Source organism: Bos javanicus, chromosome 10 (genome assembly GCF_032452875.1).
Source record: "Bos javanicus breed banteng chromosome 10, ARS-OSU_banteng_1.0, whole genome shotgun sequence".
Taxonomy (NCBI): domain Eukaryota; kingdom Metazoa; phylum Chordata; class Mammalia; order Artiodactyla; family Bovidae; genus Bos; species Bos javanicus.
Window position 1 is genome coordinate 37,183,916 of NC_083877.1, and position 17,528 is coordinate 37,201,443.

The following is a 17,528-nucleotide window of genomic DNA, read 5'->3' on the forward strand; positions in this document are numbered from 1 at the left end:
ATGAGCAGTGAGTACAGTAAATCCCCAACGTACGAACAAGTTCCATTCCGAGAGCATGTTTGTAAGTCCAATTTGAACGTTAAATCCAACAGAGTTAGCCTAAGATACCCACCTAACACAATTGGCTATATAACACTGTACTCTAATAGGTTTATAATACTTTTCACACAAATAATACATAATAAACAAACATAACAAATAAAGAAAACCTTTTTAATCTTACAGTACAGTACCTTAAAAAGTACATGACAAAAGCTGGCATACAGGGGTGGGCATTGAGTGAACAGGCAAAATGAGTTACTGACTGGATGAGGAAAAGGAGGTGGGAGACAGTGGAGCAGAAGGATGGTCAGCACTAGGAGATGGAAGGCAAGCTGCAGTTTCACTAGGGCCTGATGCTGATGGAACGCACATTCGTATCTTTGAAAGTTCACAACTGGAAAGTTCGTGTGTCGGGGACTTACTGTATGGCAGCTGGGCCATGGAAGGGCCCCAGGCGGCTCAGCACTGGGTGGGACAGCAGGAGGAGAAAGAGGCCACAGAGGCCCTGGCCAGAGGGAGAGGGCCTGAAGACCCCCACACCAAGCCCAGTCATTGTGGATCTCCTCTCCACAGACCAGAAATCTGCCAGTGCTAGAGAGGCTTCGGGTGTTTGGAGGGTCCCTTGTGGGTCAGAAGAAATGATAAGCAGAGGGAGAGGGAAGTAGATGGCCCAGATGGCAGGACACACCTGTGGAAAAGGTGGGAACTCAGGCTCTGAGTTCTCAGCTAGGCTCTCTCTGCCCCTGCCCATCCCTGGCAGCTGACAGGCGCTCACAGGCCAGAGCCACAGGCAAGTTCATGTTTGCTCTGCCCCGATAAGTGGGTATGCCCTCTAGACATACTCATTTAACTTCTGGGAATGGTGAGACTATTTGCTCAAGGTAGCAGCTGTACACCTGATAAGAGGATGTGACCCAAGTTTAAAGAGCAAAGATGGGGAATTAGCATGGGGAACCTCCAGCTGGAGCCCAGCCAGGAGGGGAGATCATCCCACAACCTTCAGGAGGCTGAGCACAGAAGGGTGGGGAGCCATGGGGCAGGCAGAGGAGGCTAGAGGTGAAGAGGGATTAACAGACAGGACCCTGGGGTGAGTGACCCAGATGGGCAACCGATGTGGTCCCCCTTTATTCTGGATGCCGTTAGCATCCAGATGCAGTGGGGCGTGGAGGGATGGTTAGGGCTGGGGCTGTTTGCAGGAAGTGTGGATTGGATGGACACATCTTTGCTTCTGGTGTCAGTTCAGGGCAGTAACCTGCACTCAGCTCTCACAGTGCCCCTTCTGTTGAGGGTCTAAAGACCTGGTCCCTGTGAAGTCCTGTGTTTGGTGTGCGTTCTGGGCCACGATGGTTGCCTGAGTCCCTCCACACACTCCAATGTCAGATGAGAACTGTTCATGTCTGCCATACATCCCCTCCCCGACACACTACCTCCTCCCAGAAACACAGGGGAGAAGGGACCCCCAAAAGTCCAGGTTGCACCTGGAGGAACATCCCGAGGTCCTGGGGACCTCAGTGCAGGTTCCAAAGAGATGAGAAGCAGAAGCCCCACAGGGTCCGCTGCCCCTCCCCCTACCAAGCCCTGGTCTGGAGCCCAGGGTCCCTCCTCTGTCCCAGTCCGCCAGCTCCAGCCTGGGTCAGCCTCCAGTCCTGTCCCCAGTCTGTCTCCGGTCTAGAGCCAGCTGGAGGGCCTTCCGCACTGTCTCCACATTGTTCAGGACATTGTATCGACTCAGGGCCACCAGCTGCTCAAACTCTTGGGGCTCAAAGGTGAAGTTCATCATGCCATAGGGAGTGTCTGGCCCATTGATGACAAAGTCCCCACCAGCCTTCTCCTCAGCCGTTTTTCGCTCCACACCTGTGATGGGACATGGAGAGAGGCCGGGCTAGGGTACTCTGTGGCTAGGAGTTGCCAATCCAAAAGCCCACCTCCCCAGGACATCCAGCTGGTTCCATAGGTTCTGCTTGGGCCCCCATCTCAGCTCTCTCACCCACCAGGAGGAGCCGGGCCAATGTGCATGCTGAGTCCAGGAAGCAGAGGCCAGATCGGGGCCTCCAAGAGAAAGGTTTTCATACATTGTCCTGGGGACAGCATCCCCCTCACCAGCCCAGGGCTCTGTGGACCAGACCCAGACCCCAGGCTCCCCTCACCTGGGGCCAGGTGTGTGCGGAAGGTACGGTTGACCAGGGGGAAGTGCAGTATGATGGGTGAGCTTGGGTCCTCAGCCTTGGCAAACAGGTAGCACTCGTGGGGTTCCTTCATGTCCTCCGGGGACACCTCAATCCTGGGGAAGGAGATGCCTCGGTCCAGGCAGTACTTCTCTGTCATCTGTAAGACCTGAGTAGGGATGCTGACTTGTGCACTTCTGACCCTCCCTGAGGCCCCCTGGACTCACACAGGCCCAGGCTTCGACGCCAGCTCTGCCTCCCACCAGCCAAGTGACTTCAGGCAACACAAACAGATCCTACCTCCAAAACCCCACACGGCTGGAGGGAGCCGCTGACCGAGACTCCCTGGGGGGGCCCTGCTGGCTCTGTGGTTACCATTGTAACCAAGGGACAGCACACCAAGACCCAGGCCCAGACAGGAGCAGGGAATCCATCAGAAACAGCATGGGCCAGAGCAGCAGTCTCCTCTTTACCCGGATAAAGGCTCCCGAGGACTCTTTTTGGCCGCCTCTCCTGACTCTCACTCTCCCCCATCACCTTCCAGATGGGGAGACCAGAACTGCTAACAGTGTTCACAAAGGTGCTCACCCACAGCTCAGAACCCAGGCCCTCCTTAAAGGGCGATCGCTCAATGCCCAGCCAGGCTGCTGTAGCAAAGACCCATCCCCCACCCGCCCTGCACTTTACCTCAAAAGGGGCATCCAAGGAATAGTCGAAGGACAGAATGAGGTCCACAGCTCTTTGTGGCTGCAGGCTCAGCGGGAATGGGGAGTTGATGGCAAAGCCTCCGTCCACCAGGTATAGACAGTCTTTCATGGGAGTGAGCTGGTTGGGGAAGGCGTCTGGATGCAAATCTGCACAAAGACGAATGCTTGCGTTTTGCAGCACCCCTCTTCTCTTCGCCCCTCTCTGTCGAGAGCTCTCCTCTCCTACAGCCACGGGGTCTCCCATCTCAGCTCCCAGCCCTGCCTCCCCAGCACAGTCATCACAGTCCTTCCCCTGCCAGCCCCTCGGGGCAGCCAGAGCTCCACCCCAACCCTCATCACGGTCAAAAGGCAGAACTGGCCTCAGAGAGCCACAGGCACAGGCAGTAGGTGGGACCCTGCCCAGAGCAGCACCCACCTTTCCAGGCCACAAACTCCCTGCCAGACACATAGTCCTCGTGCAGGTAGAGGCCCCGGGTGAAGTTGCAGTTCTCGGCTGAGGTCAACCGGGAGGTGCATATGTCCAGCACAGCCTGATAGAAGGGTCCCTGAGGGGTAAAGAGCCTGGTTTTCAGCCGCCCTGGATCGTGAAGCTGGAGCTCTTGGGAGCCATCTAGGTGGAGGTGGGAGGGTGAAATACAGTGAGAAGTGGTGCCCTCCTTTGCCCAGTGGTCCTTGTGCTTCATAGAAGCCCGCTTCATCTCCCCATACCCTTCCTCTTCCCCAACCCCAACTCCCAGGCCTCTGACCACTGCTTCCCAAACTTAAATGACTTTTTCTTTCATGGTCCCCACATTTTGAAAGTTGCCTATGACACAGCATGTATTAAATACCACCTACCCTTGAAGCTGCATATGCAACTTCCGGTTAGAATTTCACCCTGCTGAGCAATTATCACATGTCATGCTGGCCACTGTGCCGGGCACGGGTTTGCAGAGGTGGACAGGCCCGGCCCTGGCCCTCCAGGGCTCACAGCGTACCAAGGGAGAGTCACATAAAGAGGTCATAATGGTGACAGTGCCCTGAGATCAGGACCACATGGGATGTGCGTACAGTTCTACGGGACTCTGGCAGTCAGACCCTTTATCAACCTGGGGGGATGCAGGGGAACAGAGATGCCTCCTGACAAAATAATGTCTGAGCCGAACTTTTAGAACAGGGCAAAAGTTACCCAGGAAAGACAGGTGGGGAAGGTATTCTACATAGCAGGAAGCTCATGGGCCATTTAAGGAGTGGGCTGAAGGGAAACCCTGAGGTGGGTGAGCAGAGGATCAGCCAGCTGCCTAGTAGCCCCAGATTGATCTAATTGAAGCTCAAATGGAGAATTTTAAAGGCATAGGCTTATCACAGAGCACTCACAGCTCCCACTCCATTTTCTGACATGGGCCCCCCATCCTCCAGCCTCTTTATAGACCTCTGGGCATCCAGAGACCCTAAGCTAGAAGATATCTTCTCAGTACTTCTCTGAACTGAATGGGACATCCAAGTCCTTCTCCCTCATTCCTTAGGCCTCTGCCAGGGTCCTTTGCTGGAAAGAGGTATTGGGGGCTGGGGGTGGGCTTGGTTGGGGGATCTCTGTCCTCACCTGTGATGTTCACACTGTCTTTGAGCCAGTCTAGGAAGCTGAGGCCCCGGCCAGAGGTCTTTAGGAAGATCTCATCCAGGCTGGCTGCAAAGGCGCTGCCCCACATACCTAGGGAGAAAGGCAAGGCCCCAGGCCCTTACAACACCTCCACCCACTTCACAGAGCCTGCCCTGTCCCCAGCCCTCCCACCTAGACGTACCCTGCAGGTAGCAGATCCGGGACTCGGGCCGGAGCTCCAGCAGGTGCCCCATGAAGAAATCTGAGCCAAAGAGCTCGGTGGGAACATACGTGCCGTACTTAGGGAAGCCGACCTCATAGGGGGTGAACTCGCACCACTCTGGGAGCCAAAGTGAAGGGAATGTCACTAGGGGCTTCTGACTAGGAGCCCATGGTTCCCCACCTCCCTTGTGCCAGAGCAGGAATCTTTGCCTTGTCCAGAGCAGGGTGCAGGAGGCCCACTGTGCTGCTCCAAGGCACCCACCTGTACACCAAGAACCCTGGCCTCTTACACCCGACCCCACCATTGCCTCTACCTGCTCCCTAGGTCCCCACACCCTGGCACCTGCAAAGTCCTCCCCACTGATGTTGCTGCGGACATTGATGCTGGCGTAGATGGGGTAAGGGTTCTGGCCCCGGCTGACTGCCTCCTTCTGGTCAGACAGCTTGGCAGGATTTTCCTGGTCGGGAAAGAAGGGAGACCGCTTGGCCTTTTTGGAGTTCCCTTCCCACACCCCGTGCCACCCTGCACAGTATGGTGTGACCCCAAGACTTCGCTTGCTAAGGGCTGTAATCTAGGGACAACTCTGGAAAGGACAAGCTTTGGGGTGCAGCAGAGCAGAGGCCACTGTGGACTTTGTGTAGTTCCAGGGCCTGTGGGAACATCCTCCCCCTTTCTTCCCATTCAAGAAAGCACATCAGAACCCAAGGGAGTCAAGTGACATTTTTAAAAAGGAACAACTGAAAATCCACTCTACTTTCTTTTAAAAAGTAAATCACTAGAAAACATGTATTCCTTTCTTAAAAATAAGATATCACTTTCACAACTAACAGCCACACAGCACTGGGCCAGGACCCATAGGTCCCCAGGGTCCTAAGAACTTCACTCAGCTCTCATCTCACTTCCTAGTGTCTGCTGGGCCTGCAGTTCCAGGAGAAATCCCCAGGTGATGTGCATCATGCCTGTTTGGCCAGTGGGCTGGAGTGGCATTCTTCCTCAACAGCAGGTTGGAATCATTTGGGACACTTTCAAAGCAGATCTGAACTAGGGCTTGACAACTCACCAACCAAAACCACCGTCTCTGGAAGTGAGGCTTAGGCACTAAGTTTTTGGAAAGCTTTAGTGGAACTAAGTGCTGATGGGGTAAGGTGGACAGGAGCCAACATTCATTTATTACCTACTCATCTCTTACCTCCTGGTACAGGAAATATTCAATGAGAAGGCCCCAGAGGTCAACGAGGGAAGTGCTGTGGCCACGGCTTTCCCGGATCCCCAGTTCCTGGGCGTAGTACTGCAGGCGCTCCGTGGACATTGCCCCCATCTTACTGCTGCACACCCGAGCCTGGGCACGCTCAATAGGGCCCTGCAAGGCCACCTGGGACCAGGTGGGGTCCTGGTAGAGTGTGGAGATGCACCTGGGTATGGAGGGAATTAGGGACAGGGAGGCACAGCAAGGGGATAGAGAGATGCAGGTGTCTGTGAGTCACCCCCTCCCCCATCCCTTGCACTGACCTGCACCACCCACTCAGAGGGCCCTGTGGACTCTGTCCCTTTCTGCTCCTCCTCACCAGATCACCAGGTCATGCCCCTGCCCCTTCAGAGCTCTCCTTTATTTTGCCCTGCCCCTACCTCACTTACCAGGTGGACCCAGAGACCCCGCTCAGGTAGGTCACAGTGTCCAAGAGGCCGAGCTCCTGTAGCCCAGCCAGGCTGCCATACAAAGATGACATGGCTCGGGTTCCACCTCCTGAACCCAGCACGGCCACCACCGGCACCTGGGCACAATGATAGTCATGATACCGTCTACTCCCACTATTGCTCATCTGTTATTGCTTAGCATATCAGACACTGGTCTAAAAGTCTTGTGTTATCTCACCGAATCTTCAAAGCAACCCAATGGCATCCCCACTTTACAGATGAGGAAACTGAGGCTCAGGATGTTTAGATACTGTGTCCACAATCATACCAATAGTAAGTACTAGGCTATCAAACTGATGCAGTAGAGCCTCAGAGATGGCTCTTAACATTATACCAGGAAAGTATGTACCTGAGAGGGATATTGGATTTGCTCAAAACAGCAAAATCAAGGTTTCTCAACTTTGGTACTGTTGGTGATTTTGGGCCAGATCATTCTTTGTTGTAAGGAACTTATCCTGTGTGTTATAGGATGTTGAGCAACATTTCTGGCCATTACCCAGCAGATGCCAGTAGCATCCCCCTCCCCTCCCCCAGTGGTGGTGACAAATGTCCCCTAGATGGGTGGGACATGAAGTTACCCCCAGCTGAGAATAAGAACTGAAGTGACAAAGGCAAGCATGCGGCTTGGACCTGGACCAGACACAAGAGGTGCCCAGATGTCTTTTTAGGATCAGAGGGGCCTGGTGGGATCAGACTAGAAACTTTTTGGCTCCTCAAATTTTCCAGGAAGGTCTGGTTCATTCCATCCCAGGCTTCTGGTTCCTTTCCCTGTTTTTCCTTTCTTCTCCTGTCTTGAAAGAAATGCTCTGTGACTGCATTCCAACAAGGTCACTGTGCCTTCAGAGGGCTGGAGGAGGCAGAAGGCCTGTTGGCAGGCCTGTGCCCTTTCTACCCTCTGCCCACAGAATGGAGACCAGGTGCAGGGCAGGCATTACCAAACCAGAAGTCTAGGCTTGCTCAGCTTGTCAGCGCCAGGCACAGGAGGAAGCCACTGCTTGTTCCTAATCTACCCCAGGTCTCCCCCTCAGTACTGCCTTTCCCCCTGCCTCCCAGACACAGGCTCCCACGGAGCCTCCGCTTCCAAATCTCTTTGTCTACTCTTACAGACTGCATTGTGTCCTTGCCCCCACAGCCTCCCGCGGAGATGAGGGGGAGGCCCAACAAGGAGGTGATATAGATTATGTGAGGTGATAAGGGTGGGACCTTCATCGCATAGGACTGGTGTCCTTGTAAGAAGAGGAAGAGAGAGAGACTCCCCCAAACCCCTGCACATGCACAGGGGAGAGGCCATGTGAGGGCCCAGCCAGAAGGTCTGCAGTCAGCAAGAGCAGCCTCATCAGATGCCAACCCTGATGGCTCCTTGATCTGAACTTCCAGCCTCCAGGCTAAATAATAAATGTCCATTTTTTGAGCCACCAGTCTGGGGTGTTTTGTTATAGCAGCCGGAGAAGACTAATAGAGCCCCCTCAGCTCCCATTATGTACGGGGTCCTGACTCCCCCAAGCATGCCCGTCAGCTCAGGCAAACAGGCCGGCTGCCTTCCTCCGCTGGTCCCCACGCTTCCTCAATGCTTCCTGTCACCTCCTAGCCACACAGTCAGTCCTCTCAAGGAAGAAGTTGGAATTGGTCCCAGCCACTCTGGGGCCCAGCGCCTCCATTCCATACCTGGCTACTATCGGGAGCGTGGCTCAACCCCAAAGCCTGCTGAAGGGCCTTGGACACGAGCCGCTTCCTCTTCTCCAGAAACTCCTTCTCCCCATCACAGAGGTCGAAGCCAAGACGCAGGTCAAGGTCTCCAGAGCTGCCTCAGATGAAGTCAGGGGTGGGGTATTGGGTGACGGCTCAGTGGAGGAGAGCCTCCAGCCAAACCCATTTTCACAGGAGCAGACAGATGCACACTCCAGGGAACCCCTCAGGAAGACCCCACAGGAACCAGACACCCCCAACCCCCAGCTGAGCTGAGTCAGCAGAATAGCCCCCACTGCCTCACCTCATCTCTGCCTTCACACTCATGGCCACCTCCTGGCCCTGGAAGAGACAACGGCCCATCACCAGAGCACTGAGTGGGACTCACAACTCTGGTTGCTCTGGTAACTGTGGCCCGGATGTGGACACTACGACTGAGCCCCAGGCTGGCCTTATCTTGACCTCCTCCCCCTGACCCTTTTTGGTGGTGACAGAGCAGGCAGGGATCCCTCAGGCACCTGGACAGGGCCTTACCTCCCCCAGGGCCACGACACACTGCTGCTCCTGGCCTAGGGCCAGAGATGAGAGCAGGATGCCAGGCTTGCTGGTCTGGGACTCCTCCTTGGCCCTCGGGTCGCCCTGCAGAGAAGAAAACACTCAGAGTGGAGGGAAAGGGGCCTCGTCCAGACTAGACTGATTTTGTCATTTGCTCCTTCCCAGGCCACGTCACTCACCTGGACCATGAACTTCTCTCCTAGGCCCACCTCCAGCCTGGAGCTGAGTACTGGATTCACGTGGAAGGTGAACATGGCTGGGACGCCCATCTCCGTGGGAGGCTGCAAGGGCAAGAGCTGGGGCTTCTCGTAGGCTCCAGGCACTGCCAGCTGAATCTGCCTAGGGCCTGAGAGCAGAAGGCGAGGGGGTGAGGGTGGGGTGTGTGTGGCTCATGATGGCAGCACCCCAGCAGCAACTCCCCTTTTCTTCCCCTTGGAAATGTCAGCTCGTCACCCTGCTCACTCTCTGACACGGTGTCCCACAGACAAGGTATCACAAAAGACACTCAGGGTCCTATAACCTGTCCTAGTCAGAACTGGGAGCTGTCATTGAGTGCAGAGCTCCTGCTCAGGGCTTATGGGGCTGATGATTTTGAGATTATCGTATTAAGTATATAACATGCTGCTGCTGCTGCTAAGTCACTTCAGTCGTGGCCGACTCTGTGTGACCCCATAGACAGCAGCCCACCAGGCTCCCCCGTCCCTGGGATTCTCCAGGCAAGAAAACTGGAGTGGGTTGCCATTTCCTTCTCCAATGGATGAACGTGAAAAGTGAAAGGTAAGTCGCTCAGTCGTGTCCAACTCTCAGCGACCCCATGGACTGCAGCCTACCAGGCTCCTCAGTCCACGGGATTTTCCAGGCAAGAGTACTGGAGTGGGGTGCCATCGCCTTCTCTGATATAACATGAGTGCATGCTAAGTTACTTCAGTTGTGTCCGACTCTTTTGCAACCTCATAGACTATAGCCCACCTGACTCCTCTCTCCACAGAATTCTCCAGGAAAGAATACTGGAGTGGGTTGCCAATTCCTCCTCCAAGGAATCTTCCTGACCCAGGGATTGAACCCAAGTCTCTTATGTGTCCTGCATTGGCAGGTGAGTTCTTTACCACCGCCACCTCGGAAGCCTGGTATAAAACACATATTTTTAAAATATATATATGGGGTCATATTATACTGCTGCTGCTGCTAAGTTGCTTCAGTCATGTCCGACTCTGTGCAACAGCCCACCAGGCTCCTCCTGGGATTCTCCAGGCAAGAGTACTGGAGTGGGTTGCCATTGCCTTCTCCTCATAATGATCCTATATTAATTATTACATTAATTACCAGTTTTCAACAGGTACTTTCCCCTCTGTTGCCCTATTCAAGCCCTGTTGACTGTTTTGGGGCAGGTTTGTGGCCAGAGAGAAAGCAAATAAAGCTTCATATTGTTTCTGAAGCATAAGACCTTGTGAGAACAGAGAGGGTTTGCAGGGGAGGTAGGAGGAGGACGTGGGTTCATGGCACAGAGAGGACAGGATTGGGGAAGCAGAGGAGAACTGGCCCTGCCTGGGTGAGGCCAGCCCGGGAGGAGGCAGGGAGAGGCCTGGAGGCCCAGGAGCAGCAGGGCCTGCCCTCGACTCTGCAGCTTTCTGGAGAGCAAGCGAGACCCCAGACAGAAAGAGCTACAAATGACAACCATGAAGAAGGGACCAGACAGACCCACAAAAGAGCCCCAGATCCCAAACACTCAGGAGCAGAGGTCCAAATGGAATCCCTTTCCCTATTTGCCTTCTTTGGCACCAAATGAGACCTGAGACTTGACATGAGCAGGGGTGGAAGGAAATTAAAGAATAAGCGATACTTCTATTCACACCACAGTTTTCAGGCTGAGACTAACATGGACTATTCACAGAAAGAAACAATAAAAGCTGTGGTGGGGGGAGCAAACAGGTCCTGGGCCCGGGTCTGCTCCATCACTTATTGACTGTGTGACTTTAAGCAAGCTTCTTTGAGCCTCCGTCTCATGAATTAAAAGAGAGTAATGACTGTACCTATTTTGCAAGGTTGCTCTGAGGATTCAAAAATAAAACACTATAAAATGCTTAGCCCAGTGCCTGACTCATAGAAAGTGCCCGATGTTACCTGGGCAGCACTTGGCCCGGAGGCCCAGACTCCCAGCGTCGGAGTGACCTTAGCTGCCACACAGGCTCCGCTCCCCTCCCACACCTGGGCCCCCTCCTGAATGCCTGCCTTCTGTGACCGACTGCAATGGCCCCAGTTCTTCACTTCTAGAGGTCTCACTCTTTGCCATGTGACCTCAATTCCTCCCACTAAAGAAGCCACTGTATTCTTCGCCCTCCAACTTAGAATCAGCCTTGTGCTTGTTTTGGCTAACAAAATGTTAGTGAGTGGCTGTGATGTAACCAAAGACTCGAAAAGCTCTTGCTCATCTGGACTTGCTCTCTTGCACCTCTGCAGATGTCTTCAGGACATGCCCAGGCTTGTCCACTGGTCACAGAAGGTAGACGAGGGACATGGGAGCCGAGCCAGGTCACCCCACCAAGTCCAGCCTAGATCAGCCCTGCCCCAGCTGACCTCCAGATGTGTCTGCCACTGAGATTTTATGGGTATTTTTTGTACATCAGTAGTTGAACAGATACAGCCACAGTACTTGAATATTCCCAGAGATTCACTACTTTCAGAGGCAATCCATTTCATCCTTGGTCAGCTTTAAGCAATGAAAGATTAAGGATTTTCTGCCTAAGACCCATTTTCTTGAAACCAGCAGCCTCCAATCCCCCAGGAGAGAAGGCAAGACCCCCAGGCCCCTGGGCAGACTCACCGTGCCCTAGATGTGGGGCTGTCCCATCGCCCCTGAGGGTGCCCTGGATTCTCAAACACGGCTGAGCCTGAGGAAAGCAGAGGGCTGTGGGAGCCAGAGCATCTATGGGGCCCTGAACAGGGCCTCAACCAGGAGAGAGGGATGGAGGGCTCTCTGGGGAAAGGTTGAGCTGACATCCTTCCCAGGGCCTGTGCCTTATGAGCAGGGGTCTTCTGTCACAACCCCCTCCCAGGACTCAGAGGCAGTGGCCCCTGGAAGGAAAGCAGGAGGAGAGGAGGGACCCCGGCCAGTGGCTCCTTGGCAGTCTCAGAAGCCAGGGGCCTGAGCGAGCAGAGTGCTGTGCCCAGGAGGGAAGGCTGGCTTCTGGGCTATTCCCTCAGGTGGAGGCAAGGTGCCCCCTTGTCCCTGGAGATGCCTCCCCCACATGTCTCCCCTTGAGTGCCCTTCAGGCAAGTGGGCATGATGGGCTCAGTCATGGACTCCTCAAAGCGCCCCCAAGCCCTGAAGATCCCCCAACTGGTCTCCCCTACTCACCACCAGGACCCCATTAGTGATGACTTCAGGTGCGGGCACCTGGCTGCAAGGAACACATGAATCCCTCAAGATGGCTGTTATTATAATAATGTAACCAAAGCAGTTGAAGAACTTAGGGAGCAGGGCAGGTCTGGGGTAGGGGTGGGTGTCAGGATCAGGACCTCCCCTCTAAAGCCAGGTCAGCGCAGGACCTGGTAATTGGGAGCTGGGAGGGTCTCAGCCTATATGGGAGGGTATGGGCTCCACTGGAACTCACCTCTTCTCCAAAACAAATTCCACCTGCAGCTCGTGTGACTCCTACATGGAGGGAGCAAGGGAGCACCAGTTTTCGAAGTACTCCCAGAGCTTCAGGACCTTCCCGCTACCCCCAGTCCTACTCAGCTCCAGGGACTAGAAGGGAGACTGCTGTCGTGGCTGCTCATGGGCCCTGGGGTAGTGGCATCACCACCAGGAGCTCCATCCATTCAAGGCTGTGGGCAGGTATGTTCTAGACACTGAGGATTCATGACTGACAGAGACACACAGAGTCCATCCCCTCGAGGAGCCCACGTGTCGGCTTCACTCAGGGAAGGAGTGTTTGCAGGAAAGCTTTGTGGGACCAGGGCTGCAGGATGGAGGAGGTTTGTCCTGGAGGCCTGGCCCATGCTGACCTGGAGATCCCTATGCCCAGCTCCTCATCTCCTCGGGCTGAGCCCACTGCCCAGGTGGGGTGGCTCACCTGCTGGCTGAGGGGGAAGGTGTGTGTGTGTGGTTGGCCTGGCTTGAGGCTCCTCAGATCAAACAGCAGCAGGGAGAGCTGGTCATTGTCCAGGATGTCCTTGTCATAGAGGGTGAGCTCCAGGACGTTCTGGGGACAGTGTCAAAAGGGGGGACCTGAGACGGGGCAGAGGGCAAGCATCTGGGAGGAGACCTCCCCCTCCGCAGCCCAGCCCTCACCTTCACGGCACCATGGATCCGGTAGTGAAAGGTCTCATTCCACTCGGGGTCGCTGCAGTTGGCCACCACTCTGGTCCGGGAGGGGCTGGGGGATGCCGAGGGCAGCCACAGTTGCACATAGCAGTCAGCTTTGGACACTGTTGGTAGGATGGACAGGGGTCCTCAGCCTCTAGCTTATGGCAGGAAAGGTTTCCTGGAGGAAGCTGGGGCTGGGTAGGAAGGGCAGAGAGGGGAGGGGAGGCTGCCCATGGAGCAGGCTGGGGTGGGGAGATGGGGAGAGCCCATGTCTTTGACTTTGAGTCCATCTCCACCAGGGAGACTCCTCCCATTAAACAGGATGGAGATTCTGTGGAGACCAGTTGAAGAGATTATGTGACAGCACAGCCCATGGGGTAATTCCCAGAAAGGGCCTGATCCAGAGAACGAGCTCCAAGCTCCCGCCCAGTGTGAGCCTTGGAATGGAAACCCCTAGAGAGCAGACAGTGACTTCTGGCAGCAGCGGGCCTCACATGCTCACCCAGGCTAGCATTGCTCCATGTGCTAGACTCAGGGAGGAGTCAGTGGTCTGCATATTCCCCTCCCCTCCAGCTCCTGGCTGCCTGACCCTTGGGCTCCCTCACCAGACAGACCTCCATCCACTAGACTCTAAATACACATGTGCACTTCTGACCAGCCCCTGTTGAGCTCTGGGGAGGCCCCAGGGAGAGGAAGGGAGAAAGCGTGGCATTAGGGGTCACTCACGCAGGTCTGTGCCCTGGATATTTTTGGCCCTCAGCACCTTCACCTGGAGGTCATAGAAGGGGTGGGTCTCCCGCTGAAAGGACAGAAAGACTCAGTTCCAGGAAGCCAGCTGTGGGGCCCACCTCAGGTTTCCCTCATCCCATCACAGAGCATCAGGCAGCCTGGCCCAGGGTCACTGATGTCCCTGCGCCAGGAACCCAGGAGGCCTTGGCAGGTGAAGCACTGGGAGCTGAGCACATTGGTGATGAATGTGACCTTGAAATCAGTCGGGCCAGGATCAAAATGAAGCTGCACTACGGACTAGCTAAATGACCTTGGGCAAGTAACTTCATTTCCCTGCGCTTTAGTTTCCCTGTCTCTAAAGTGAGTCTTATCAGAATGGCTGCGATCCAAAAGTCTACAAGCAATAAATGCTGGAGAGGGTGTGGAGAAAAGGGAACTCTCTTACACTGTTGGTGGGAATGCAAACTAGTACAGCCACTATGGAGAACAGTGTGGAGATTCCTTAAAAAACTCGAAATAGAACTGCCTTATGATCCAGCAATCCCACTGCTGGGCATACACACTGAGGAAACCAGAAGGGAAAGAGACACGTGTACCCCAGTGTTCATCGCAGCACTGTTTATAATAGCCAGGACATAGAAGCAACCTAGATGCCCATCAGCAGATGAATGGATAAGAAAGCTGTGGTACATATACACAATGGAGTATTACTCAGCCATTAAAAAGAATACATTTGAATCAGTTCTAATGAGATGGATGAAACTGGAAGCTATTATACAGAGTGAAGTAAGCCAGAAAGAAAAACACCAATACAGTATACTAATGCATATATATGGAATTTAGAAAGATGGTAACAATAACCCTGTGTACGAGACAGCAAAAGAGACACTGATGTATAGATCAGTCTTATGGACTCTGTGGGAGAGGGAGAAGGTGGGGAGATTTGGGAGAATGGCATTGAAACATGTATAATATCATGTATGAAACGAGTCGCCAGTCCAGGTTTGATGCACGATACTGGATGCTTGGGGCTGGTGCACTGGGACGATCCAGAGGGAGGGTATGGGGAGGGAGGAGGGAGGAGGGTTCAGGATGGGGAACACAGGTATACCTGTGGCGGATTCATTTCGATATTTGGCAAAACTAATACAATATTGTAAAGTTAAAAAAAAAAAAAAGATGATAATCTCATAGGGTTATAGTGAGTTTTAAATGAGAAGTCATACAAAGTGCCCAGCATACATGCTTAATACATTAACTAATTATGTTTATTGTGCATCACAAGCGTGCAGCTCCCCTGACTATAGTACCGCTGCTATAGCTGAACAGCTGAAGTGAAACCTCGAGTGAAGTGTTTAGATTATCAAAAGAGAAAACTGTGATGAGCTGCACCCGCCAGCTCCTGACAAAGGCTAAACGATGGCCCAAGAAGAGGTGGGAGGTGAAGGGAAACCTAGAGTCATGCAACTGGTACTGGTCTGACAAGTCACTAAGGAGACTTGGACAGCTTGGGCTCAGGAAAGCAGACTGCAGCCTCCCAGGAGTGAGAATCTCCTCCAGACCCCAGCGAGCCCCTCACTCTCACCACCCCCTCAACCACCAACCCCGCAACTCTACAGCCAGGCTAACCCAACCAGCTGCGAGTGTCACATCACCTCGCCCTCCTCTTCCTAAGCAGATGGGACTATTTTCAAGATTATTGTTTGGCCAGGTTCTCTAAGCTCTACCAGGTAATATGGAGCGAATTGGTCCTGGCCCAGATCCAAATGCATTCCCAGGGTTGGCCCCAGTCTACACAGCGGACTGGGCTCCCAGAACTTCTGTCCACACCCCCAGGGAAGATCAGGTACTTTACCCGCCACTGCTCGCACTGAGGTCCCCTCTTCTCTCGCTTCTGTAGCTGCACCGCACCCAGGAGGGGCAGCCCCTTGCTTGTCAGCCACCTGGGCCAGAGCACCCAGGGCATGGCCAGGCAGCCCAATTCCTGGCAGGAAACGCTGCCTGCACTCTGGCCACACTGGCTGCTGGCTTAAGTCTGACAGGTAGCTGGGGTGGGGAGGGTGGAGCTGGCCGCTCCACTGAGCACTCTTAACTGGGGCTGGAGGTGGGGTTTGACATGCTCCAGGAAGTGCCTGGAGCCCAGTTTCCTGTCAGGAGGGACTTCGGACCCTTTCCAAGAGGATGCAGAACGGGCAATCTGGTTCCCAGTCCCAGCAGCCCCTGGTTATCAGGGGGCTGCTTATGGAAAATAGATGCCTGAGCCCTAGCCACAGATGACTTGATTTAGTGGGTATGGATAGAACCCAGGTGTTTGCATTTCCAACAAGCCTTTGAGATGATGTCAACACAGGTGGTCCAGGGAACAGCAGCCAGAAAGTGCTGCATTAGGGGCCCAGTTTCCACCAAGCCACCAGAAAATCCTAAAACCAACACCTTTCAAGTCCCACCTTCCACGCAGCACTTAAGCAGAAACTTGGAAATCTCTGGTGTCGTGTTTCATCTGAACTCAAAGTATTTCTAATCTCTCAAGGTCCCCCTCACTTGTTCTTCAGACCCTGAGGGGGCACTGCACTAGGCCCTGGTCCAAAGGTGAAGAGGGCCCGACGTCATCCTGGACAAACTCAGACTCCTGACTCCCTGTGGCTTCTGCCCAGGTGCCCTTCCTGAATCAGTGGAAATGCCTGGATGGTCCAGGGACAGAAGCAGGCATATAGCCAGGTGGTATGGATAAGGGCAGGCCAAAACCGGTCCGCTTGTCCTTAAGCTACTGGAGATAAAGAGGCTTCAGAGTCCCCTCTGACCATCGTGAGCCTGAGGTTGCAGATGGTGTGTGATGTCCCCCTTTCCGTGGACCACAACCACCGAGGTGTCCAAGATAGGCACCTTTTCTGGAAGAAAGGATCTCTAGGGCAGCGAGTTGTTGGGAGATACATTTCTCTTCCTCAACCAAGATCATCTCCACTCTCTTTCCCGTGGCACAAGTTGGAGACTGAAAAAATGACATTCCAAATGAAGTGATTCAACTCCAAAATGAAACCCACAGGCAAGTGCTGACCAGAAACTCCCAGAACGGCTATTGGCCAGGTCCCAAAGCGGAGTGCCTGTTTCTGCTCAATTGGAGCATGAGGTCAAGAACCTATGCTGGGATCTCAGAAATGGTGTCCCACCCTCTTGGTGATCTGTACACAGCAGGGGAGACTCAAGAGGGCAGGGGGCACGGAGCTAGCTGGGGGCAGAGTCAGCCAGGCCTGGCAGCCAGGGCTCCTGACAGATTTTCTAGGCTGTTACCACACCTTCTCCTGGAAGCCATTGGCCCCATGCCTCCACAAAGTCCAACCTCTTAGTCCCAGATGTTTTTCAAGAGAACTCAGGGTGGCCAGAGATGGCTCTCAAGGACACAGAAAGAACAGACTGCTGTTTTGAAGCTGGTCAAAGGGGACCCACACTTCACTTCTCAAACATCCCTCAGTCCCTTACTCCCACCAACTCCACACCCACCATGCACTTCCCAGTCATTCTCAGCTGCAGGAAGAGGCATGAGGCCCTAACATGTGAAATGAAGGGGAAACAGTTTGGATCAGCTACAGCTGCGGTGTGTCTGACACTTTGTGATGAGATGTTCTCCATGCATAGAACGGCAAGCCACTCCAGTGTTCTTGCCTGGAGAATCCCAGGGACTGGGGAGCCTGATGGGCTGCTGTCTAATGGGGTCGCAGAGTCGGACACGACTGAAGCGACTCAGCAGCAGCAGCAGTTCTCCATGCATGCTGTCAATGCAGCAGCTACACACTAGCTGAACTGGACAACACAGATCAAGACAGTGTTACACTGATTTTTTTTC

At 54.1% G+C, this 17,528-nt stretch overlaps 1 protein-coding gene across 1 annotated transcript; it reads right to left on the reverse strand.

The window, feature by feature from the left end:
* Positions 1–199: 199 nt before the first annotated feature.
* On the reverse strand, positions 200–17,361 carry PLA2G4F (phospholipase A2 group IVF). Its single transcript, XM_061430878.1, has 20 exons — positions 15,543–17,361; positions 13,685–13,757; positions 12,944–13,080; positions 12,726–12,854; positions 12,264–12,304; positions 12,008–12,050; positions 11,474–11,540; positions 8,832–8,998; positions 8,632–8,736; positions 8,402–8,439; positions 8,077–8,212; positions 6,352–6,488; positions 5,906–6,128; positions 5,059–5,173; positions 4,696–4,833; positions 4,497–4,604; positions 3,330–3,524; positions 2,895–3,061; positions 2,190–2,376; positions 200–1,896 (listed from the first exon to the last, which is right to left on the reverse strand). Exons 1-20 carry the CDS (start codon positions 15,651–15,653, stop codon positions 1,676–1,678), a joined length of 2,538 nt encoding a protein of 845 aa, XP_061286862.1. The 5' UTR covers positions 15,654–17,361; the 3' UTR covers positions 200–1,675.
* Between the last annotated feature and the right edge of the window lie 167 nt (positions 17,362–17,528).